Here is a 27100-nt window from a genome sequence, read left to right as displayed (position 1 = left end):
ATGTCATACATTAAAATCTTGAAATGACCGATTATTGTTAGATTGTTACTCTAGCTGTTGCTAGCTACTGTCTAGTGGCTTGCTGTGTCATGTGAAACAAGACTGAACTCTGGGCCTTTAGGAAATGGGGATACGGTATTTCCATCAGCACTATAGGTTCATGATTTAGTGTCTGGATCAGAGGAGATAGCACTGAATCACTCACGTCTGCTGTCAAAACAATTTACAGCCGCACAACAATGAGCCACTGCTACAAAAACGAGTTTCTGAGGAACTCCGCAAAATCCTGCCGGCTTCAATCTGTGTGTGATTTAGTGAGCGAGTGTGTGTGTGTGAGCGCTGAAAAATAACACCACCCGAGGGTTTGAGGCCGAAAATAACTGGAAAGCATATCAAAACTCCATCGAGCCATGTAACTGAACGCTTACTTTGTTAAATTACAGTAGATAGTCATTAAACATGCTTTGGTTGCCAGTGGTTCTCGATGCTTATGTTTATAAATTGTTCATGATTGATTACACAAATAGTTTTCGCACAATCGATTGGCAAGGACTGCTGAAATCTCTTGCCAGGGTTTGTAATGTGTACACAATGCTGAGCAATTGTTTGTTGCTATTATACTATGAAGCTGACCCTCGCTAAACCCACATCAATTCTGGGAGCAATTACGAACACTTTCGCTCGCACCGCCGTAAGTTGCCTTGGAAAGGTCGAAAACTCTCTGTTCTCACTCGTACGGGAAACATGAAATATTGAATCGTCTGTAACGTAGCGGTCCATTATAATTATGTCTGATGCCCCCATGCAGCTACCAAAACATCGCTAGCACCACAGTTCAATTGGCCGTCAAAGTTGAATGACAACAAGCGTTATCTGTTTAATCTAGCGAGAGTCAAGTACAAAGCTTTCTGGGAAACCCTTTGTCCGGCTTTGTAAGTGTGCAAAGGAAACTTGCCTGGGGTCTGCTTTGTGTGCTGTGCTTACTCCGTAGTTATTAAACATTACAAACAATCAATTAAGTTGCTGATTATTTCCCTTTACAAAGCCTTTACCCCTGCTGTGCTCTCTGACTGGCCGAGTATGGGAAAATATCGCTTTGAGAACGACAAGAGAGACAAGAGTTGCTGTACACTGTGCGAACGTGCAGATGCAGACTCGATCTGACCCTTAAAAATGACTTGCACAGATATTATTGCTCAGAGTTGTAATGAGCACAATTACATAATGCAGTTCTCAGTCATGACTCATTCATGCATCATTTTGTCTGATGTTTCTCGTATAATCTCATAGGGGAAATAAAATGGACACAAAAATAAGGGAATTGTTGACAAACAGTATGAGTATAGAGCTATAAAATGAATGTGGAAGATGAAATGAATTCTTTCTATGACAAGCATTTTCTGCCAACATTAACATAGAAAGTACATTTTAAGTTACCAGACAAAACACTATAGTACAGACTGCATTTGAAACAGAATGAAATGTAAGAAATAAACAAAGATTCATTAAAAAGTCTTACCTGTTCTTGTCTCGAAGTTTGGAGATTTCTGAAATCTGTGTTAAGAGTTCCTTCTCCAGTTTGTTTGTTGATAATGAATTCTCTAATAACTGAATTGCAATTCTTGATGTCTGGTTCATAACCTTCAAGTGGAATACAATAAAATGAAGAATGGGTAATTACAGAAAACTATCATACGGTATATGATTTTATATATGACATGATACAGTGGGGTCCTAAAGTCTGAGAATGTTTAAATTAAACTTTAAAATGTACTATTTTTATTACAAATTATACAATGAGCACAACATTTTAAAATAACATAATACTACAACAATAAAAACATGAATATGAATGTTTAATTTTTTTTTTAAATGACAACTAAAGCAGCTATACTAACAAAATATGATGTTTTCCAGCATGATTTTAGATCTTCCAAAAAGTATCTTGAGCTTCAATGAAAGAAAGAATCTGAACAAGCATTACATTTGATTCGGGACCTAGACATTGCAGAATATAAAAAATAATCATTTTCCATTTATCTTCCTCCTTAACATTTCTCTGTTTACATTTTGAAGGTTTCAACAACTTTGTTTATGTCCAGGTTTAAATTCATTTTGAATTTAGATTTTCAGTGTGGTTTTTGGACCCCAAATATAGTATACATATACAGTATCTCACAGAAGTGAGTACACCCCTCACATTTTTGTAAATATTTTATTATATCTTTTCATGTGACAACACTGAAGAAATGACACTTTGCTACAATGTAAAGTAGTGAGTGTACAGCTTGTATAACAGTGTAAATTTGCTGTCCCCTCAAAATAACTCAACACACAGCCATTAATGTCTAAACCGCTGGCCACAAAAGTGAGTACACCCCTAAGTGAAAATGTCCAAATTGGGCCCAAAGTGTCAATATTTTGTGTGGCCACCATTATTTTCCAGCACTGCCTTAACCCTCTTGGGCATGGAGTTCACCAGAGCTTCACAGGTTGCCACTGGAGTCCTCTTCCACTCCTCCATGACGACATCACGGAGCTGGTGGATATTAGAGACCTTGCGCTCCTCCACCTTCCATTTGAGGATGCCCCACAGATGCTCAATAGGGTTTAGGTCTGGAGACACCCAGGTGAAAAAGACGTAGTATTAAATGTATTAAAAATATACTTGAAATTCAAGTAGTATGTTTATAATACATTTGTATTCCCAACATGCTTATTTGAAGTGCATTAAAAATATACTGAATTGCATTTTAATATATTTCTAAAAAGTATACTAGAAGTACTTTTGTATTAAATATATGCTTAGTTATACTTCTAAGAAATATGCTAAACAGAAGCATACTTTTAATGTGTTTATAAAAATTATAGAAGTACTTTTGTATTAAATATATGCTTAGTTATACTTTTAAGGAATATACTAAACACAAGCATACTTTTAGTGACGTTTTAGTGTATTTACAAAAAACACACTTATGTTACTCTTACTTAAAATATATTTTATGTGTACTTTGTGTAAGAACATAACAAGATGATTACACTTTTAGTAGGTTTTTAATGTCCTTTATATTGCAGTAGGCCTACACATGGTTATATTTTAAATATTTAAGTATTTATAATTTTAATATTTGGAAAAGTATGATATTTTGAAAAACATTTTTTACAAATATTATTAACCATTGCAGTATTTAAAATATGTTGTCTAATATGGGTTATGCTACTTTGGTTGATTAGGCTGTTGTTCATTACATGATACATTAATTGTAATAAGCTAGGTGTTTATAAACTTGTTCAAGCTTGCAGGATATACAATGATTGAATAAGTGCAGGACAAGGATATGTATTGAATATATGTATAAATATATATAGAGAGATGGTTAGTACTATAAACAGAATTTACAGGTAAATATGTATAGTGAATAAATATACAGATGACTATTACTAAAAACTGAATTTACAGGTGAATATGTACTATCAATATAATATAATATACAGATGGCTATTACTATAAACAGAATTTTACAGATAGAAGTATACAATGATATGTTAGGCCAAGATAAGGCATATAGCAGTGGATTAAGGTAGTGCAATAGAGTATGGACCGAAGCTATTAGTGTAAAAGTGCAGTGGAAGTGATTGCATATTACAGTTAGACGTACGATGCAAAATGCAAATGTAAACAGTTGATAATGTAAACAACAGTCGGCAGTGCAAATGAGCATAATCCAATTTAGGTATGGTAGTGCAAGATACAAAAGTAAACAGTTGTTACTGTAATAAACAGTCGGTAGTGCAAATTTACATTCAGTAGTGCAAATAAAGCAGATGTGAGGTAGGAGAGAAGAGTTAGCTATATATGAGGAAGTGGATCAACGGGGGTTAGAGATCAGTAAAGAGACAGCTCTAGGGAAGAAACTGTTCTTTAGTCTGCTGGTCCTGGTCCGGAGGCACCTGAAACGCCTGCCGGAGGGCAGGAGAGAAAACAGTCTTTGAGCTGGATGAGAGGAGTCCTTAAGGATGCTGCGAGCTCGATGCAGACAGCGTATCCTCTGGATGTGTTCGATGGCAGGTAGTGGAGTCCCTGTGATGCGCTGGGCAGTTTTCACCACCCGCTGCAGTGCCTTGCGCTCCGCAACAGAGCAGCTCCCATACCATACTGCGACACAGTTGGTCAGGATGCTTTCTATTGCGCAGCGATAGAAGTTCACCAGGATAGCCGAGGAGAGTTGATTCTTCCTCAGTGTCCTCAGGAAGAAGAGGCGCTGGTGAGCCTTCTTGACCAGGCTGGAGGTGTTGGTTTTCCACGACATGTCCACCGAGATGTGGATCCCCAGGAACTTGAAACTGGAGACACGCTCAACAGCCATTCCATTGATGTGGATGGTCTCGTGTGTGCCTCTTGACTCCTTCCTGAAGTCCACGATGAGCTCCTTCGTTTTAGTGGTGTTGAGGAGCAGGTTATTTTCAGTGCACCATGTGGCCAGGTGCTGGATCTCCTCCCTATAGGCAGTCTCATCGTTGTTACTGATGAGGCCAATCACCGTAGTGTCATCTGTGAACTTGACGATGGAATTAGATCCATACACAGGCTTGCAGTCGGAGGTGAAGAGGAGTAGAGAACGGGCTTAGCACACAGCCCTGTGGTACACCAGTGTTAAGTGTGATGGATGTGGAGCAGGTGAATCCTGATCGAACATTCTGGGGTCTGTTGGTCAGGAAGTCCAAAATCCAGTTGCACATTGAAGTATTGATGCCCAGGTCTCCAAGTTTGGCTATTAACTTGGTTGGGATGACAGTATTAAATGCTGAGCTGAAGTCAACAAACAGCATACGTGCATAAGTGTTCTTATTGTCCAGGTGAGTGAGCACAGAGTGCAGTGCCATGGAAACTGAATCCTCTGTGCTCCTATTGCTACGGTAGGCAAACTGGTGTGAGTCCAATGTGGATGGTAGAGAGTCTTTTAGGTGTTCCAGGACCAGCCGCTCAAAGCACTTCATAACGATGGGTGTGAGTGCTACAGGGCGGTAGTCATTAGGGCACCTCGGACTAGAGTGTTTATGATAATGAGCTCACAGCAGAGAGCTTCGTAAATTAAATTCCCTTGAATGTGAATATAAGTCTAAATCTAAACAGTATTATATTATATAGAGCGATCGTGTCTCTTTAGGGCGCTTGGAGGAAACCACGCAATTCATATGGATTACTTTGGCGATGTTTTTTTGCGATGAACTTTTTGAAACGTGAACATGTTTGATGAATCTTTTCATCGGAGGGACATACATCTCTCAGATTTCATTCAAATATCTCCGATTTTCTTTCGAAGATGAGCGAAAGTCTTTGATGGTTTGGAGCATCTTAAGGGTGAGTGATGGCAGAATTCAAATTGTTTTGGGGGAATTATGAAATTAATTAGAAAATATGTAAGGGATAATCAACGGCTAGCTGTGCATTAAACGATTTGAATGCAAGACATGGAGGCGAAGAACCACCCGCGAAGTGCATTCAAATCTTTTTGGTCATTTTCATGGTCATTTCCCAGCATTCACATATTAAAGATGTTAACAATATTTGTGCTGCAATATTTGACCGGAACGATAAAAATGACGGTTATTTTCATCTGTATTACTATTCAACTGTAATTGTATGTTACTATGGTTACCAATGTTTATAGGAAGCGCATTAATATAGAACGTGATTAAACTGACCTGGAACCAGAGCCGTTGGAACTACCTGTGCAGTTCAACGAATTTAATCAACACCTGCCAGCCAATCAGAATCGAGTATTCAGACAGACCATGGCATAAAGGAGATGGTCCTCACTGCAGAACACAAGATCCAGGGCGTGGATAGACCTCCCACCTTACATAGACCTAAACCTACCCGTTTCCACCCCCTGATCCATAAGCCCACCCATCCCCACCCCTAAACCTACCAATCTCCACCCCCTGGATGTGGATCCAACTCCGCCCCCTGGATCTTTGTTCTGCAGTGAGGAGCTACTGTGGCATAAAGCGGTATGTTCTTATTTTTACCAGCTTCTGCGAGCGTGTATGGCATCTGGCTTCAGAACCTCACGGTGACTTCAGGTAAGATTTGTATTTAATTCATGTTATTTGTCTGTACCAGTCATGTTTTTGACACATGCATTGGCAGAAAAAAATTTAATAAAATTAGTTAACATTAACATTCTTTTATTTGCAACATGAAGTATATTTATTTCTGATTTCCTGAACAATTTGGCTTCATTGTAATAAGGTTAATGATCTTTGAAAAACCATGATTATGAACATACAATTACTTTGTCTTGAGCTGACCACCCAACTGTGGTAGTGTTGGTTGATTGGTGTCTATATTTGTTCAAGCTTGACAACCTTATGACTTTATTTTCTAATATATATATTTCTCATTACAGATAAGAACAAAGATTAAATTGTAAGAAGGGTTGCTTATAAAAGCATACAGTACATCTGAAACTGCTGAGACTGGTAAGGTTTTTGACTATATTTCCGACCAGGTACATTGTTCTGTCATTCTTAAATAGAAAACAAATCATCAATCATCATTTGCCTTTTTGTGTGTGTGTGTGTAAGAAATATTAACATTTGTTGTTTTTCAGATCAGCTGCTATAGAAGACAAAATGAAATCTGAGTGCAGAGACATGCAAAGGAATAGTAAGTATGTTTTAATGTCATATCACCTCTGTTATAGAGATTTTTGAATCAGGCCTAATAGAGGGGGATTCGGTCAATCTTGGAAGAAAAACGTTAGCAATCTGTCCATTCCAGGTGGCTAATTTGTGCTTCTTTTCAGTCATTCATGTAAAAATCTGTTATCTAATTTTGTTTCTGTTTTGTTTTTTCATCGGTCGGCCCCCAGATGTTGGCAGCCACACCATCTACATCTTGGCTCCTCCCTCCCTCGACTCCGCCGTGTGTTGTCAGCACTGGGATGCTCTGGGTCTGTGCCATGTGCCAAACACCATCTAAGCCGCCAGGGCATCATCGTCATCCTCTCATCACCATCCCTACACCATCTCCTTGTCCACCTCCAAAACCCCTCCATCCCACCCTATTCTGTTGCTTGAACTTTATCATCTTCAGTCTTTGCACATGCATCTATTCACTTTACATGTTTTTTTTTCTTCAGAAGATTGCATTGTAATTTTTATTTATTCATTGATGTAAAATTCTTTACTTTTCAGTAATACAGGTATAACTGAAATGTTCTACAAATGGATAAGATGGCTCTTCCATAGCATTTCAGTCTTTTTTCATTTATTATGTTTTTTTTGTATAATGTTTTAAAATATACTTGAGAATGTTTGTAGTAATACAAAAATACTATAAACATACTTGTATTTCAAGTGCATTTTTAATACATTTAATAGTATGTTTTTTTTTGTTTTTCACCAAAGTATATATGCTGCTGTACTTTTTTAATGTACTTTATGAATATTTGTAATGTACACAATATATAATACATTAAAGGTTTCTAAATATCAAAGTGTACGTGTGTGTATATATTGAAAAATATAATACTAATAAATATAATATAATATACTAGTAGTGTAATGCTAATGCATTTCTAATGAGCTGAAATACAATTGAAATGTACTTGAAGCACATTAAAACGATGCTTCAAATATACCTTACCTGTAGTTCATGAAGTATTAAAAGTACATTTTAAATGTATTTTTAAAAATACACTTAAATTGCACTAAATATACTTAAAGTGGTTCCAATTTAACACAATTTCAATATATTAAATATATTACAAATAGATTAAAATTGAACTTAAACATATCTTGAAATACACTTAATATACTTAAAGTTGTTTCAAAATAATACATTTAATATGCAATTAGTACAGTATAATATAAATATATTAAGTGTGTCTGAAAAAGCACAATTTAAATATATTTCTTTTTCACCTGGGCATGCTTGGCCAGTCCATCACCTTTACCCTCAGCTTCTTTAGCAAGTGTTTGGGGTCGTTATCATGTTGGAAAACTGGCCAGCGGCCCAGTCTCTGAAGGGAGGGGATCATGCTTTGCTTCAGTATGTCACAGTACATGTTGGCATTCATGGTTCCCTCAGTGAACTGTAGCTGCCCAGTGCCGGCAGCACTCATGCAGCCCCAGACCGTGACACTCCCACCACTATGCTTGACTGTAGGCAAGACACACTTGTCTTTGTACTCCTCACCTGGTTGCCACCACATGCTTGACACCATCTGAACCAAATAAGCCATGCAGACCAATTTGATGCAGTGTGCGGCGTATGGTCTGAGCACTGACAGGCTGACCCCCACCCCTTCAACCTCTGCAGCAATGCTGGCAGCACTCATATGTCTATTTCCCAAACGCAACCTCTGGATATGACACTGAGCATGTGCACTCAACTTCTTTGGTCGACCATGGCGAGGCCTGTTCTGAGAGGAACCTGTCCTGTTAAACCGCTGTATGGTCTTGGCCACCGTGCTGCAGCTCAGTTTCAGGGTCTTGGCAATCTTCTTATAGCCTACGCCATCTTTATGTACAGCAAAAATTATTTTTTTCAGATCCTCAGAGAGTTCTTTGCCATGAGGTGCCATGTTGAACTTCCAGTGACCAGTATGAGAGAGTGGGAGCGATAACACCAAATTTATCACACCTGCTCCCCATTCACACCTGAGACCTTGTAACACTAACGAGTCACATGACACCGGGGAGAGAAAATGGCTAATTGGGCCCAATTTGGACATTTTCACTTAGGGGTGTACTCACTATTGTGGCCAGCGGTTTAGACATTAATAGCTGTGTGTTGAGTTATTTTGAGGGGACAGCAAATTTACACTGTTATACAAGCTGTATACTCACTACTTTACATTGTAGCAAAGTGTCATTTCTTTAGTGTTTTCACATGAAAAGATATAAAATATTTACAAAAATGTGAGGGGTGTACTCACTTCTGTAAGATACTGTATATGTAGCAAAAAACAGTAATATTGTGATATATAATTGCAATTTTAAACAACTTCAGTGTTTAAAAATCAACTTTAGAAATGATTCTAAAATGCAGCTCAAAAAAGTTTCTTATTCTTATCAAGGGAAAACAGTTGTGCTGCTTAATATTCTCATATTTAATAAAACTGATGTGTGGATTCATGCATTTCTATAATGTGAAATGAGATTACCTTGGCTTCAACCACATTGAGTTTCCTAGTTTGCTCAGCGGTCTGGGTGAGCAGGTTGGTGCCGATCTCCAACATAGTGGCCGTCTGGTTATGAACTGCATCAGCTTGAAAATGCACCATCCCCGTCTTTTGATGGATGTAGTTTTCTAACTGTTGAGCAAAGCAAAGAGAATTGTGATTTCAGATAATATTGAATATTGCAAAATGTTGGGTTGACAAATTTTTTCAGCAATACCATATACAGTAGAAGAACCATTTTTGGTTCCCCAAAGAACCTTTCAGTAACACATTCTTAAAAGAACCATTTTTTCTTAGTGGAAAGAACATTTTAAAAATCTAAAAAACTGTTGTGGAATGGAAAGGTTCCATGGATGTTAAAGCTTCTTCATTGAACCATTAAGAACCTTTATTTTTAAATGTGTATGATGGTTGGTTTAGAATTCCCATTTGTCATTTCAAGATTCAGAAGGGTGTTTACGAGGGCCCCTTCTTGTGGCTGTGATGTGTCCTCAGTACTCCCATCTGTGAAGTACTCAACAGTGTAGACTCAAGAGCTGGAAAATTTATCAAACCTAGTGTTTTTTTCCCTAGCCAGTGGGTTTTAAATCCGCTGGGAGAAGATCCAATGCCAGGCAAAGGTGCGGTATAGTGACCCGCTCAGTCCCAAAAGACTCTGAGCTCTGCAAAAATAAATATAGCATCACCAAGACCGCATGGACCCTGAGAGAAGGACTAATGAAGGATAATTTTATCACAATGGAAATAAACACATTAAACCCTGAGGGAAAGCAATGCTCTTGATGTGGTCTGTCAGAACTTACATGGAGAAGGAAGACACTTTTTGATGTGTTAGAGACTGTGTGTTAGAAATATATAATATAGTGATATATATCAGTCACTCCAAAGTGCACTCAATGCCCTGACATGAATGCTTTTGCTTAAACTCTTAAAAATAGTTCCAAAAAGAAGTTCCAAAGGTGATGCAAGAGAAGAGCAATTTTTGGTTCCTCAAAGAACCTTTCCGTGAACAGCTCTTAAAAGAACCATTTATTTCTTAGTGTGAAGAACATTTTCAAAATCTAAAGAACCTTATTTGGAATGGAGGGAAGTTCTTGATGCAACCACAGATGCCAATAATCTTTTCATGTACGATAGTCATAATTAAAACATGATGGTTGGTTTACAACAATTAATTAACGTAAACAAGAACGCAAAGGTTGGGTTTTCTTCTGTTGTTGTTGACTCCCTAAAGACGCAGTGTGCCCTGACCGATTAATTGACCCAAGCTTCCTGCCTTGGATTAAAATCACATAGGACGAGTCCAGCTTGGGAACACTGATCTGGATTCAGTTGGATCAGCTTTACAAGTGCAAACCAAAACCAGATGTTTCATCTCATTTTGACTGGAGCTTCCTGGGATGTTTCCTTACAGAATGTACTGTAAAACACCACCAATGTGAGGGTAATGCTCTTCGGAGAAGATGTTTCTGCTGAGTCACGGCGATCTGCATGCAGTCACGACATGGATAATCATCATTCACATGCACCGCAGATGTTTATAAGAGATCACTTCAGAACGATTGTGTTGGGTTGTTTGCTTCATGAAGATTCATGCAGATTACATCATTTTCAAAAACATAGCAGCATAAATTCCAGTAAGTGTTTCGTGATGGCCTCTCACAATGACAATCAATCATCGTTCTGTTTTAAAACTAGTTACTATTTTGTCATTTAGCTGACAAAGTGATTTATATGACACTTACAGAGCAACCTGGGGTTAAGCGTTTTGCTCAAGGGAACATTGGTAATAGTCCACGGATCAACCCTTTTGGGGTTTAAACTTATAACTTTTCTGTTAACAGCCCAGATTTCGAGCAGCTAGAATATATCACCAACATGGTATGGGTTAAATGAGGACAAATACTAATTTACAATGATTAAAAAAACGTTTTTTTTAGATTACACATAAATTACATCAGTATTTATAAGTAACATGCTTGTTAAATTATAGTTTATATGTTTTTATAAGCAATTTTTTTTTTATAAATAACTATTATGCAATGTTGAGAAAGTTACCCTCCTTAAAATGAAATAAGTAGTGTAACTATTTCAATTACTTTATTGAAGTAATGTAACTGATTACATTTGATTACTTTTCTAAATTTCTAACAAATGTTTTCAACTGTTAATCATTTTCAGAGGGTTACAGTAGTACTCAAGACTGATTACTGTCAGACTTTCAAAATCCTTCATCACTTGAATTAAGATTATAATAATTTAATTTTAATGCACAGACACCACAAAATCAGACTTTTTTTTTTACTTCGAGGTCATTCTGAGATTATAGACTGATTTAAAATCATAACAAGTTATCTTAAAAAAATAAAGCATAAACCCAAATAGGAAATAAAACAGTTATCAAAGCAGCATGTGTCATATTCTGTGTCTGGTGTCTCATATTTGTAAATAAATTATATAACGTTGTTACATGTAACTACTTGCTCCCCAACACTGTTTTTCACACACACACATACACACATCATTTTCAAAAACATAACTGCATAATTTCCAGTAAGTATTTATCGATGACCCCTTACACTAAAAAAGGCACAATTACAAAACCTATCTTATTAAATTAAAATAATTTGATGAATAAATAAAAAACTGAATGAATAATAAATTGCATAAATGTTTATTAATTCACCAACAAAACAACAAAAACGCTACACTCTCAAGTCAAAATGAAATCAAAGTAGACTCTATATTTGCGTTCTTAAAACATATTCCTGGTCTTATTGCATAAGATTCATCAGTGCATGTTATTTTAAAGAAAAAAAACTGTTTGTCGTCCTAATCTTTCATCAAACTGTAATAACTTGCTCTGACTCTGAAACAACTTTCTATATCAGGTGACGTCAAAGTTCTACACACCCACATTCAGGTCTGGCTGGCACTACTTTTTATGATGCAATTCATTCCCAAGTCCTTCATTATATTCTGTTATCCTTACAGAGGTAAAATAAGCTGTGAATGCCATTTGGTGTTGTCTTTCTAAATAAAAGAACCAGTTTAAGTCAATCTCCACCACTAGATCTTCTCAGAAAGACCCAGGGAGATTACTTGGTTAACCTTCTCATTAAACCAGTAGCAAAGCAAACTCAAAAGCAAACATCCGAGCATGTAGATCTTTCCCTGCAGGACGTCTACATCTCCACATCAACCAAATCTCCTCTAATCCTGACTCCGTCTCTGGAGTCCTCTGCCATCTCGGTCCCCTCATCCGACATCTACCACACACAACGAGAAACTATCCAACCTACAAAACAATCAGCAGCTGCCTGCCGCCCGTTCTCTGATTCCGGCCCAGTATAATGTTTAGTTTTTAATCTACTCTTCTTTCTCATCCTGCAGGGGTATTTCTAGACACACTGAGACGTGAGCCGCAGAATTTGTTTATGGCTGTCTGGTGGAATGCAGTGGATTATTGGAAAGGTTTCCTGTAGCTACAGTAAGGTATTCATTTCCTAACGAGGATTATTGAGCATAATAGACGAGAGGATTCTCAAATCTCTTTCTAAACAGAGAGGGAAATATGCTAAGAAAAATGTTTGGTTAAAACTAATGAACCGTACTATTTTGCTCGAAAGATACTGCAGAAATGTTCAAAAGCCAAGACAAATGCACATTTCGAAATAGGTTAGTGCAATCAAAAATGAAAAATGGCCACTATAATGTAATTTTAAAAACTGTATGAATTTCTTTATTCTGTGGAATATGAAAGAAACAGTGTTGTTTTATCATTGAGACAGTACTTTAGTTTTGAAGATTTTGAATCAGTATTTATTTTTATATTTTCAGTTTTCATTTGAATTTTTGCTAAAGTTTAAGTATTTTGTGTTATCATTTTAGTATTTTTTGTTTATAGTTTTATACAGTTTTTATTCATTTTTGGTATTTTTAGTTTTAATTAAGATTTTGAATCAGTATTCATTTTTATATTTTCCGTTTTCGGTTGAATTTTTGCTAAAGTTAAAGTATTTTGTGTTGTTGTCATTTTTATTAGTTTTTGTTTTTATTTCAGTTTTAGTTTTATTTATTTTAGTACATCAAATTAAACTAAATTAAAATAAGAAACGTTGCTTGGCAAACTCAAATAAAACTTTTTTGGCCACTAACATCGCAAAGCATCGCAAAGCATCAAAGCATAGAAAATTAGTCTTCTGAAGTCAAATGACAGCTTTGTTGACGCTTTCAGTGAAAATCTTGTTTGACAGATGTGGTCAACCTTCACTTTCACCAGTACATTTATAAAAGGTTAGTGCAGCCAAAAATGAAAATTCTGTCATCATTTACTCAATATCGTGTCGTTTTCAAAAACTTTTTTTTTCTCCTGTGAAACATGAAAGACGACGTTTTAAAGAATGTTCACACTGCTCTTTACTATACAATGGATGTGAATGTTCATAGGGGCTAACAAACTTATAATAAAAGCATAATGAAACATAAAATTAGCCCATATGACGTGTGCATTATATTTCAATTCTTCTGAAATCATACTTCGTGTGAGGAACAGACTGACATTTTTCAAAGAAAATCTTGCTTGACAGATGCGGTTAACATTGTGCTATAAATTTCTGCTTTTTAGAGTCTTATGGGTTCTGAATGACATGAGGGTGAATAAATGATGACATAACTTTCAATTTTGAGGGAACTATCCCTTTTATGTAAGTGTAACAGAATAATACAACTCAAACAAACACACTGGAAAATCACTGTCAATGTTTAGCCTTTTTAACACATTTGATTGTGCTCGCTCATCAAACAATCTTGGAATTTGAGATTTGCCATGTTTACATTGCAAGAAAGCGGTTTGCGGTGTAGACAGCTTCATGAATTATAATGGGAATGTTATAGTTTTATTGTGTCATGTGTCTCGCTCTCATTATAAACAGGGTTTATGAATGGCAGAAATAGCCCGTGTTGTTCTGCATTGTGTATGACGATCAGATTTTGTTTCACGACCAGAAGTATGTTTTCCCTCCTGTCAGGATTTGCTTGGACGTCCACTGCTATAGGCCCAGAAACCCCAAAGATTATTTTTAATTCTGAGACCTCTGAGAGACTTCAACATTTTAAGATTAGTAATATGTTTCAATATTTTTAGTGTTTTAAGTAAGCTGCACCAAGGCTGCATTTATTTGATAAAAAAATAAAAAAATAAATAAACACACAGCAAAACAGTAATATATATTTTAAAATATTTACTTGCAACAGAAACCTTTTGTAACATTATAAATATATTTAATATCACTTTTGATCAATTTAATGCATCCTTTCTGAACAAAAGCATTCATTTCTTAAAGAAAAAACTACTTATTTTTTATACGGGACTTAAACGTAAAGGGATTTTAATCATCAACTCACGTGGACCATTGAAAACAACATAAATCCGAGACAAAAAAAAAACTCTAAAACTGAAGGCTTATAAAGAACAGGCAAAGCAAAGGAGCAAACGAGATGATTAATAAACTCAGGTGAACAGACTGAAGGTGATTAACTAATAATTAGAACAGGAACTAAACCAAATAAGGACAAACAGGAACTCAAACACGTGACACCCATAACTTCATCTAAAAATTCTTGAAACAAGATGATTTATTTGAGAAGCAACACAACATAAGATATTAAGACTTGCTGGGTTACACACTCAAGTTTAATACGAGTCAATTATTTTGACTGTCTTTTGCTTTATTCATTTTGGCAGCTTTAGGATACAGGTTTTTAGAAAGGAAGAGCCATGTTCATCTATAACTGTAGTGCATACTGTTCACTTTAGTGCTTTCCTGGGTCACCGCACCAGATTTTACAACAAATCATGTCAAATTAGGTCGGACGAGGTAGATGACCTGCAGTGGGAAGCTATTTTTCTTTGTGAGAGTGAACGGGAACGTGTATCCTGATTATTTTCACATTTTACATGATAATAGTGATACCGATCTTCTGTATGCGTTTTAGCAGGATATTCGGTGGAAGGCGCTATAGAAACATTTCTGACAGGCCGCGTTGAAGAAAGTGCTGGTTCCGTCTTGAGTCCTTCAGGAATCTTTTCCATAAAATTTGTGTGGTCTATACAAGAAGGGTTTTCCGCCCTTATAAAAAATATGTAAACTTGCTGTCTGTTCAGCTGTGACCTCACACATACAGTATATACACTGGAGAGCTACAGTATGTCAATATACTACTTCTGCAGTATATATACAGTATCGTGCAAAATATGCAATTTTTCTGAATGCATGGAATACTATACTGTACATACATATTTAGCACGTGTGTGGTATGTGAATATTAATGCAGGCTTAACGCTGTATACTAAAAGTACTGCATACTTTTTTCATTTTTGCTAAAAGTATGTAAAACAAAATGCAAGAATAAATGAAATAATTAATTATTGAATTTTAATTAATTATTGAAATAAATGAAATAATTTTAGCTTGTGGTATCTAGTTACCAACTCAAAAGAAACATTAGAAACAAATATTAAAATGGCTGTTAAAGTTCCATATTATTCATAAAATGAAAAATCAAGATATTTAATCAAGATATTCTACATATACAGAAAATTTGCATACTATACGAAGTAAACATACTATACACTACACTCTCATAAACCAGGGTGGCTCCCTTTCAAAAGGGGTCTATGTATATATACTACTAGGGGATATGTATATAATATGTATAATAGGGTAAAATATGTACCTTTTAGCTTTTGTAGCTCAGGGTACTGCCCCAGCGTTGTCCTTTTTTCAGATAATGTACAGTACAGGCAGTAAAAGTAGTGATTCCATTTTTATTTTAATTTGCCTTTGTTATAGCATTGCTCAACTTTACAACATCCCATATCCAAAATGTGTTTATCCTGCGCCATTGCTAAGTCTTCACAAATATAACATCATTCTACAAACATTTATTCCATAAATATATATTTTTTAATTCTGTTTATAATGCAGCGTTTCATGTTTGCAAAAAAAGTCTGCTAGCTTTTATTGGGACAAAACTGAAAATGTTCCAGCTACAGAGGCTTTTTTTTCCTTCCATTTATTAATATTCTGGGATATTAAGATTTGAACATCCTTTTATGGATTTAATTTTGTAAATCTGTAGGTGTGAGAAATATGGTTCAGAAGACGAGATATTTATACAGACCCCCCTGTATGCTGCCTAGTTTAATTTTATCATGTTATCTTTCTGCTTTAATACCCCAGCATGCCTCACTGCTGACCGGACAAACGTGACCTTTCTTGCCTCAGCGTGACACTGTGTGGTAAGACAGAAACTCAGGGTCAGAGAGCACAATAAATAACATGACTAACATGATTAACATGACTGGATTTGAGCTCAGTTTAGCAGGACTGCTTTAGTCACAAGGACTTTCTGAGTTGAAGGTTTGTGTTAATACTTGGACCAACTGTACTAAATTGTGGCTTGAACGAGGCCATAGCGAGCAGAAGCAGGGCTGACCCGCAGGGAATCACTCCTGCAACAATCATCTCACACATCTCGCTTTTAAACTAAAAGCAGATGGACAGAGTCAGTGCTGTTGAGTCTATACTCACTCTTTACAATTTCTCCATTTTTCTGAAGAGGCATATTGATTTTTCCACCTGCCTTTTGGTTTTGTTCGTCCATTCATTATACAAAAAGCTATATGAAGTCAGAAATGTCAGTCATCGATTATCTAAACAGATGCATTCACACACTTTGAGTCTCATTTAACACCAGTGTTATTTTAGTATCACTGAATATAGTTTTTAGTATTATTTTAAATAATTTATTATATATATTTTTTCTGTTTTTAGTTTAAAGTAGTTTTTGTCTTTTTATATATATATATGTATATACAGCTTTATCATATTTCATTTCAGTTTTATTTATTTTAGTACTTCAAGTCAAACTAAATTAATAAAATAATACATGATCAGATGTAGTTTAGGGCAGGCCTATATAAAAAGATTATTGTGTTTCAGCTGAATTTGAGAATGGTACATTTGACTTCACTCTTGCTTCCAGACTAACAGTCTGGTAACAGTATATTAACTGTAAGCACAGGCTCACTCATTTGAAATAATTCAGCTTGCAACTGTTGTGAACACAACTGAAATTGCACGTAAATGAAAGCCAATGCATTGAAAGACCTGCATTTGATGTACATTCCATTTCCCCTGTCTGACAGTCACCTACTTTTCTTTGTATTTCACAGGTCAGGACATAAAACAAAGGTCATAACATAATCTGCACATGCAGTCCACATCAGAGTTCGTCAGGTCTGTTACTGGAGAGGTATCATTCAATGTTACTCACAGATCTCTGGAAAACATCTAAAATTGAAGGACAGGAATGTTAAAGGGAATTCCTAAACAAAGATTCCTTTGGAATTTCTATTATCTTTATCCTAAAGGCTGGAATGCACTACACAACTTTTAAAATCTGAACAGATTTTTAAAACACTAGGCATCATACACTTACCGACTTTGTAAATAGTGACAAAGGAAAAGTGGACATCATACACTACCAGACTCAACAAACTCACACAGAAATGTGCGCCTTGTTGCTAGGAGACGCATGACAAATGAAACAATATGTGTTCTAAAATCGGCTGAAAATATCAAACATGTCTGGATGGAATCAAAGTCTGAAGCTAAAAAATCGGAGACTGTGACCATCATACACTACCCGATTTTCTGTGGAATCTGTCAGCTGTAATTTGCAGACTGGCTCTGACTTTTTTGAACTAGCGTCAACTTGTTCAGACTGTAAAATCGGGGGGAAATCGAGGCAAAAATCATGTAGTGTATTCCAGGCTTAAAGGAGCCAATAAGATCAAATAAGAATCAAAGAAATACTGCTGTTCTTGTTGCTCAACTTGCAAAGCACTATAGATCATGGGTTTGATTCTGAGGAAATACACATAATGAATAAATGCATGTCTCTGAATAAATGTATGTACTTTTTACTTTACTCAGCAAGGACACAATAACTTGACCAAACATGATAGTAAAGACATTTATAGTGTTAGATTTCCATTTCAAATATATATAGATATATGTTTGTTTGTTTTTTTACTTTCTATTCAAAGAATAAATGTATCTTGGTTTCCACAAAATAAATAAATTTATTTTTATAATAAATATTTATAATAATCATAAATATTTCTTGAGAAGCATATTAGAATGATTTCTGGAGGATCATGTGACACTGAAGACAGGAGTAATGATAATTCAGCTTTGCATCACAGGAATAAATTACATTTTTAAATATATTCAAATAGAAAACATTTGGTTTAAATTATAATAATATTTTAAAATATTACTGTTTTTACTGTATTTTTTATCGAATAAATACAGCCTTTGTGAACATAGGACACTTATTAAACATTAAAAAATTTTACAAACTTTTGCATAGTAGTGTACATGTATAAACAAAAAGATTTTATCAGAACCTTAAAGGAATATTTCACTACAAAATGTCAAATCTGTCATCATTTGCTCTCCTTCATTTTAGGTTAGACTAACCCTTAAGTTGGTATACTTTATAGTATTAGAATAAACCTAGAAGAAGGTTAAAGAAAAATACACAGGCTAAATGAGTTTAAAAATGCTAAAAGATTGCATACTGTAAACGATGTGTCCAAAACAATCTAATTTTGTTTTGTGCTACATTGAAACTCTTCAAGAAAAGTACCTTTAGGATTGGTTCCAAATTATGATAGAAACTCCAACAGGCATCCTTGACTAATCTTTTCAAAAGGGTCTCAGAGTGTCAGTTTATTGTAAATGGGAAATTAACAGTGCATAAAAATTACTGTGTTGATGGTCAGGCTGTTTATGGTGGCATTGAGCCACTAATCCATTATGACAGTGTGCCGGTGACAGGACAGGAATGTGCCCATAGACTGGACACAGGGATATTTCCAGCTTGTCCTTCTGACAGCTAAATATGCTAAAATAATTTGTGAACAGTTTTAACACACTCTCAAAATCACGTCATACTGCAACAACAAGTTATTTCCTTAGACAGCAATTAGATACTCATTTAGCATCAATAATGCATCATATGTTTTTGTATTATGATTAACATTCATCACACAGGCAGCGTCCAGAGAGAGTCTGGATACTCAGAAAAGGAAAGAGTGGGATGTTATGTGTCCCTCAATGGCTAAAGTGTTTAGCTTGATGTCAAAGGGAAAACCCTGTGTGTATGTTCATATACATATGTGTGGAGTTTGGAATATCTCCAGTTTTCTCTTTACACTTCAACTTAGTTGCTCAAACGTTCAGAGTGAGGTCAAACAGAACACACACAAAAAACACAGAGAGGCTTTCAAAGAACACAAAGATCTAGTCTCTATTCTCTTGTACTGAATGCCCCAAAAATAGCCCCCGGTCTGAGAACATCCTTGCTAATTCTATCAGCATGGTTACAGAGAGACGCCCCACAGTCAGAGCCACTGGAGACTTCAACATCACTGACGTTTGCATGGATTCTTCCCACTGACACACACAACCAGATACCGATGACTACAACAATCTTTCCAGACTGACACTGTATAAAGAGACCAGGGCTAGTTGTCACATAGAGAAGGACCTATGTAAGTAGCCTAAGTATTAACATAGTCAATCTAGCAAAGTTTTTATATTTTTATTTAATGTAAAGGTAATTGTAACATTAGAGCTTGTTTTCTTACCTTGATATCATATGACATAAAACTAGATAACTATACCGCACACTAATATTTCTAAAACAATGGCTTATTAGGGAGCGTCTGCAAATTTGACATCTTTCTCTCTTCTGCAATGTAATCAAACTTTTACTATTTTTTCCTCTTTTGGATGGAAATGTAAAATTATATTTGTTCAATATATATATATATATATATATATATATATATATATATATTAGTGCTGTCAACCGATTAATCGCGATTAATCGCATCCAAAATAAGCTTTTGTTTACATATGTGTGTGTACTGTGTATATTTATTATGTATATATAAATACACACACATGCACGTATATATTTAATTAAAATATGTTGTCTTTATGTATTAAATATATTTATATATAATATAAAATATAAGAATATAAATATATAAATGTATATGCATGTAAATATTTCCAAAATATATACTGTATGTGTGTGTATTTATATGTATACATAATAAATACACACAGCACACACACATATATTATGTAAACAAAACTTTTATTTTGGATGCGATTAATCGCGATTAATCGCTTGACAGCACTAATATATATATATATATATATATATATATATGTGTGTGTGTGTGTGTGTGTGTATTTTTCAGTTAGCATAAAACAGCTTTTCTGTAGGCTAGTCAATATTTCAAGTGAAAGATCAAACTGAGAGAGAATTACACGTGATGTGACAACTAGCCCCAGTCTTCTGCATCTATAAGTTCTAATAAAATGTCATGGTTCATCATTATATTTAAAAAATGACAGTTATTTCCTATGAAGCCGCCATTTTTTATGTGAACTGCTGTAAATTGTTCCCCGATGTCTTAAACACCAGAATTAGTTTCCGCCCGTAGAATTCATAAATAAGCCAAAGTGGATTGTGGTGAGCCAAATTTACGATTATACTGGGCTTTTGGTTATGGTTTTATCATCTGTAAAGCCATCACAGCTGGTGAAGCTTCAAAGATTTTGGAAAACAAATACAAAATCCAGAGCTGTGCTAAAAGATGTTAAATATATGATTTGCCTGTCAAAGTACATGTACGTTTTACAGCACAATCTGATAATGCAATCTGCCAAGCAGACCTTTAGGGAAGAAAGCAATCCATCATACTCTCTAGAACATAAGCAAAGGAAATGTAGTGGATATCATATCATGTCATATTTTACACTTTTATTGTACAAAGTCACCATTTATGGTAATGCAATCAAATAAGGGTGAAAACGATCCGCAACTGGCACTACAGATAACATCAAATTCTCAAGAATCGCTGAATTGGGAATGAATCACTTGGCTTTCTGAACTGAATCAACTGATTCACTGAGAAGATTCAACTTAAAAGAATGATTCATTTAATTGAGCTGTGACAGTTGATTATGATGCAATGCAGTCTTAGTTCATTGTTAATTCTTGTTATTAGTTTTTAAAGGATGTTGTGCAACTGTTTCTGTTATATTCAGGGAAGGTTGCATTTTCAATTTATGAGTTTGTTTGTGTAAAGCCACTGATTTGTTAGGGTTTGAATCGTTAAGGTTAGTTAGTACTGATGAGAACCTTGTTTGTTTTAATAGCTTAAGGGTTGTTCCATTCATCATGTGAGTGTGAAGTGCATGATGTTCAGCTAAACAAATAAAACTCTGTTTGTGCAAAAGCTGATGCATCATCATGGAGCCAAGGCTTGGAATAGACCAGTGTTATTTTAGAAATATTTATTTACTTTTTTTTTTTTTTATATATATATTAAGAATTAGCTTTATTTTTAATTACACAGTAACAATGTTTATTTGGTCTTTTTTTTTTTTTTTTTTTAAGCTTTAATACGTTTAAATTGGGCAGTCAATTTAACATTAATTTACTGCATTTAAAAAAGTCTGTTCATTTGAACTTAACTTATCTGACCATCAGACTATGCTAAATGGATTGTCCATTCCATGTTCAGTTTTATGAAATCAAAACAAACTATATTCTGACATTTAAAGCAACTTTTTATCAATTTAATGTCATAATAAGGCTTTGAAACTATTACCCACTTTTCTTGTCAAATATGCTCTAATACAATTAACTAATCAGCATATTATGTAATTCTATTAAAATACCTAATGCAAGACAAGATAAATCAAACAAGCCACTCCAAAAACTGCTGCTTGCTTAATTAGTATTTTCTAATCTCGGGCCTATGATTACTCAGAGGTGGAAGGGTTAAGACTATATTTTATTGAGCCAGACTCTCCCATCAATTATGATTATCAAAGTAACTGCTCCTCTGGAAGACAACCATGTTTTCTTTGCAATTGAGATGGAGCTGCAGCCAATCAGAGAGTGGCTGTTGACCCTGTCGTGGACGGGAGTGCAGCTGTGCAACGAGAACTGTGGTTCCTCTCTAACATAAACAAACAAACTGTGGGCTAATGCTCGGCCGAGGGAACATCCACCACGGACGACACGAGACAGAAGGTAATATACTGTACAAGGCAATTACAGCCTTTTCCTTTTTTTTTGAACAGTTGAGATTAAAGGATTAAGAATCGGTTTTTAGTTTTATACAAAATATTTTGCCAGGTACCCAAAATGTGCTTCATGTGGTCTAAACATAACTGGATTTATTAAAGGATGGAAATAAAGGGGTAGAGGGACTCAAAGTTATCTTATGAGGATGACAGATTGAAGCAAATATTTTGATATTTTGCTATTATCAAAGTGATTTCTACTAATTAATGAAACAGGATGGATGTTTTAGAGTATCTAATATCACAAAACATTAGAATTTATTAGCTCCATTGCTAATATTTACTATGTTTGTGCTGTTGACTTCCCTCCAAAACGATGTCACTTCCTAGAGGACGATGTCATTAGGAACTGGCTTTTGTTAAAGGGGCATTACAAAAAAGTACTAGTGATATAAAAGTGATATTGAAGACACCGGGGAATTTTTGTTTTGTTTTTATTTTTGTTTTAATTGATCAATTAAAACAATATTCATGAGAAAGCATTAAAATTAAAATGAAGAAAAGGGCAAATTGTAAATAATTTATTCAGTAATTATAAATTCACAATTTAGTTTTGTATGAAATATTATTTCGTAATTGATATAATTACAACTTGTAAATAAATTATAAATTATTTTTAATTATTAAACATAAATATAAAAAATTTACATTTTGCAACATCTGCTCAAAACAAAGAAATAAAAAATATTTATATCTAATCAGTATAATATACCTAATCAGTTTTCAGTTTATAATTAAGAAAAAAATGTTGAATTCACGATTTTGTTGTCTCAGACTTTTTAACCAAACATTATCTGACACAAAAATGTACTGAAGTGCTGGAATTGCCCTAAGACAGATAATGGGTAAGATAGGTATTGGAAAATCCATCTACAGATTTGTTTATTATTGATGTGCAGCCATGGAAACGTACGAGTTTTAGAATGTTTGGAGAAAGAAACAGCCCCATCTGTAGCATCTCTTGTAAAATCATCACTTTTATTCCATATAATGGATTATTGCAATTGTGTAATGTGCCGTTGGAAATTCTGGCTGAATCTGCCCAAACTGAAATTTTATATGAAAGTCCTTCACATCAGCAAGAAAAAAAGCAGAAGCGTAAGAAGACACGGTAAGAGAACAGAAATGTAACTCAGTGAAAGGAAAAGCACAACAGATGGTCCAGTACTTGAGGCTTTTTCCTTTTCTTTGTGCTTGTTGAGGGTTGCAACACTAATGGGTTCTCAAGTGGGGACGGGATAGGTTGAAAGCATCTATTTCCATGTAATCTCCACATTTGACCCTAAAACAGGATGTACATTTATTATATTGTGCTTTTGTTATTATTAGAAAGCCTTTTTAAAGGAAATTGAGGAAGACAGTTATCACAGTTTTAAAGACGTCCTGCACTGCATGCATGTGGTTTTGGTGGTGGGGGTAAATTGCTGCTACTGGTTAGTATGAGTTGACTTAGAAAAATGCCTTTGATCAACCCAAGACAAAACCCTGTGCCTCATAAGAACAAACAGCAAACCTCAAGACTCTAATCACTCATCTGTAATCTGCACAGCTCAGCTGAAAGAAGAACAATGAGCCAATGGTCTGGAATTAGATTCAGCTATAGTTCCAGGTGTGGGATGCAATGTGGTTTTTGAGGTTCAGTCTCATTGGAGGCTTTAACTTTAACACATTAAAATGAAAAAATGCTTTAGTTTTGGTTCACAATATGTAACTTGATTATATGTATTTTTAATGTAGCAAGCAAGCTTTTTAACATGTTGTTGTACTATCACAGAGAGGAATAAAATCACTTTCCAGAACATTTTAATTCACTGTTCCTCGTTGGTGAAATGATCTTACCAACATGGCTGTCCATCTTAAAGTTGAAGTGTGCAATTACTTTGCAGTGTTGCCAACTGAAAAAAAGCTTTTACATAAGTAAGATGATGTTGAATGTAGATGCATACACAAGAGCAAAGAATGAGAAGTGCTGACTCAAACACCCATAAGCACATGTCTCAGGACACTTGTGACGCAAGACAAAGAACAGAGTTTGTCTGAATGCACTCTGAATGCAGCCCATGCTTACTGGAGCCATGTTTGCTTTGGTCCCTTATCATTACCGAGACAAACTCCAGGATATAAACATGACTAGGTCCTAGGATTAAGATATTACAACATGATTGTGTAATTAAATGCATGTCAAAAAAAAGTCCATGAATTAGAATAACATCAATATACACAAAGCAAAATCAATGCAATACCACATTTATCAAACGTGTGGAGGAAAAAAGATGCTGTATCTCCTGAATAGTCAAAATGTAATAGAATATGATCAATTAAAAATAAATTTTAGAAGAATTTAACAAGCCAAAAGATGAATCATGGTTTAAAAATGAGTTTTTTATTTGATGAAAGGCTTGTTTTGTTTCTAAAGGCATCTGCTGTGCAAAAGGGAACAGTAAAAGTCAGGGTACATTCAAGGACGGACGAATGAGATCCTCTTGGCCAAGCCAAGAACACTATGTTTTCAATTCTACAAAATGCTCTCGTTTGCTTCCATATTCCATAATTGGTGCTAAAATCTTATATTGAGTCAGGAGACCCACACTAGTTCAACGACACACACACACACACAAATTCAACACAAAAAAATAGACTTAAAGGCATAGTTCAGCCAAAAAATTTAAGTCTGTCATCATTTACTCACCTTTGAGTTGCTCCAAACTTGTATGAATTTCTCTCTTCTGTTGAGCACAAAAGAAGATATTTTGAAGAATGTTGGTAGCCAAACAGCTGCTGCTAGCCACTGACTTCCTTAGTATGAAATAAAATACTATGGACGTCAATGGCTACCGTCAACTGTTCGGTTACCAATATTCTTCAAGACATCTTCTTCATAAAAGAAACTTGAAACAACTTGAGGGTGTATAAATGATGACAAAATGTTCATTTTGGGTAAACTATTCCTTAAACATCAACCTTATCACATAAGAACACAAGATCAATGTCTAGCTTCTAAGACAATTTATTGAAAGTAAAATGATGTGTTACTTTTAGAGTTAAAAAACTTTTTTTTTTTTAATTCAGTCAAATACAATTGAAACCTACGGAAGTTCTAAATAGAAAAGGTAGAGTTGTTATTATTATTTTACAATTGCAACTTTTTCTTCACAATTTCTTGTAATTGTGATTTTATATCTCCCAATGTGACTTATTTCTTATATTAGTTTAAAATATGAAATATTAAAGGGTTAGTTCACCCAAAAATTAAATTCTTACCCTAATGTTTCAAACTCGTAAGACCTTTGTTTATCTTCAGAACAGAATTAAGATATTTTTGATGAAATCCGAGAGCTCTCTGACCCTGCATAGACAGCAATGGATCTGCCACGGTCAAGGCCCAGAAACGCAGTAAGGACATCGATAAATTGGCCCATATGACATCAGTGGTTCAACCACAATTCTATGAAGCTACGAGAATACTTCTTGTGTGCCAAAAAAAGGACGATTCAACAATTTCTTCTCTTCCGCATCAGACTTCGACGTGCATTCACGACAGCACCACGACGCATGCATTGACTATTTTATCAGAAAGCTCTGAGATTACATCAAAAATATCTTAATTTGTGTTCTGAAGATGAACAAAGGTCTTATGGGTTTGGAACGACATGAGGGTGAGTAATTAATGACGTAATTTTCCTTTTTTTGGGTCAACTAACCCTTTAAAGTCACACTGGGAGATATAAAAATCAAAATGACAAGAAATAAAACTGAAATTGTAAGATATAAAATAACTAGGGCGCAAAACAATAACAATGTAAGGTCTTGAACCGTGGCAGCATTTCAGTAATAATTCAATGACAGCTGAATGTGTTCAGTAGATACAGTGCTGGTGCCAAAGCGGCTGTGAAGCTCAGCTCTATCAGTGAGGCGGTTGTCGCTCTGTAGGAGTTCTGGCTCCAGGGGGGATCTCCTAATGTTGACTGATGTCAGTGAAAGCAACACAAGAGAGCCCATGTCCAGCTCTTCCCCAAGCCCTGCATCTCTCTTTGCTCTCAAAGACACTTCCCCAAGAATGATAAACACGAGGGCGATGTTTGTTTAACAAAGCGAAGCCTTCTGCTGTGATCTGAGCCAAACTCAATATACGAGCAGGCATAAATAGAGACGACATTTATAAGAGACAAGAACGCACACATTTTAACACATTGTGCGTATTATTCAAACTCAATGTCTTGCTGTGCCACCGGACTTCTGCAGAGATCCAAGTTCTAAGCGGACATTAAAATACTTGAATGCAGTTTGGAGGGATTTTTGGCTTGAGGAATCATTCAAAAACGATCGTAGATTTTTACAGAATATGCAAGAGAACTAATCAAAAATGACATTAAATTCGTTCCGGACCGAAATGTTCTGTTACAATCAACGCAACAATCTCCAATTCTCAGGGTTCCCTAACATATTTGTGAGCCTCCCACAAGGGTACGATTTTTATTTCGAGCTCCTAGAGAACATTCCTCAGAGAAACATGTGCGCTGAGTGAACGTTTGATGTGTACGGCTCAGATTCAGCACGTTGATAGCGGCAGTAATCAGCAGTTCAGCCCTTGCTCTACTCCCAAGGAAGCCCTGCAACCGTGGCGTTTTACGGGCTCATTAGAGAGAGTGCCGAGACATT

The 27100-nt window shown here is 35.4% G+C and overlaps 1 protein-coding gene across 2 annotated transcripts in view; it reads right to left on the bottom strand.

Annotated features, from left to right (window-relative positions):
* angpt4 (angiopoietin 4) overlaps nucleotides 1–27100 on the bottom strand; it is a 61590-nt gene that overhangs the window by 11423 nt on the left and 23067 nt on the right. For both annotated transcript variants that reach the window (XM_058778581.1, XM_058778580.1), the window contains 2 exons: nucleotides 9177–9326; nucleotides 1520–1641 (listed from right to left, as the gene is read on the bottom strand). In XM_058778581.1, coding sequence (XP_058634564.1) covers nucleotides 1520–1641; nucleotides 9177–9326 — 272 coding nt within the window. The remainder of the gene's footprint in view (nucleotides 1–1519; nucleotides 1642–9176; nucleotides 9327–27100) is intronic.

This window comes from Onychostoma macrolepis, chromosome 06, assembly GCF_012432095.1.
Source record: "Onychostoma macrolepis isolate SWU-2019 chromosome 06, ASM1243209v1, whole genome shotgun sequence".
In the NCBI taxonomy this organism is placed as follows: domain Eukaryota; kingdom Metazoa; phylum Chordata; class Actinopteri; order Cypriniformes; family Cyprinidae; genus Onychostoma; species Onychostoma macrolepis.
This window is presented reverse-complemented; position numbering and strand designations above follow the sequence as displayed.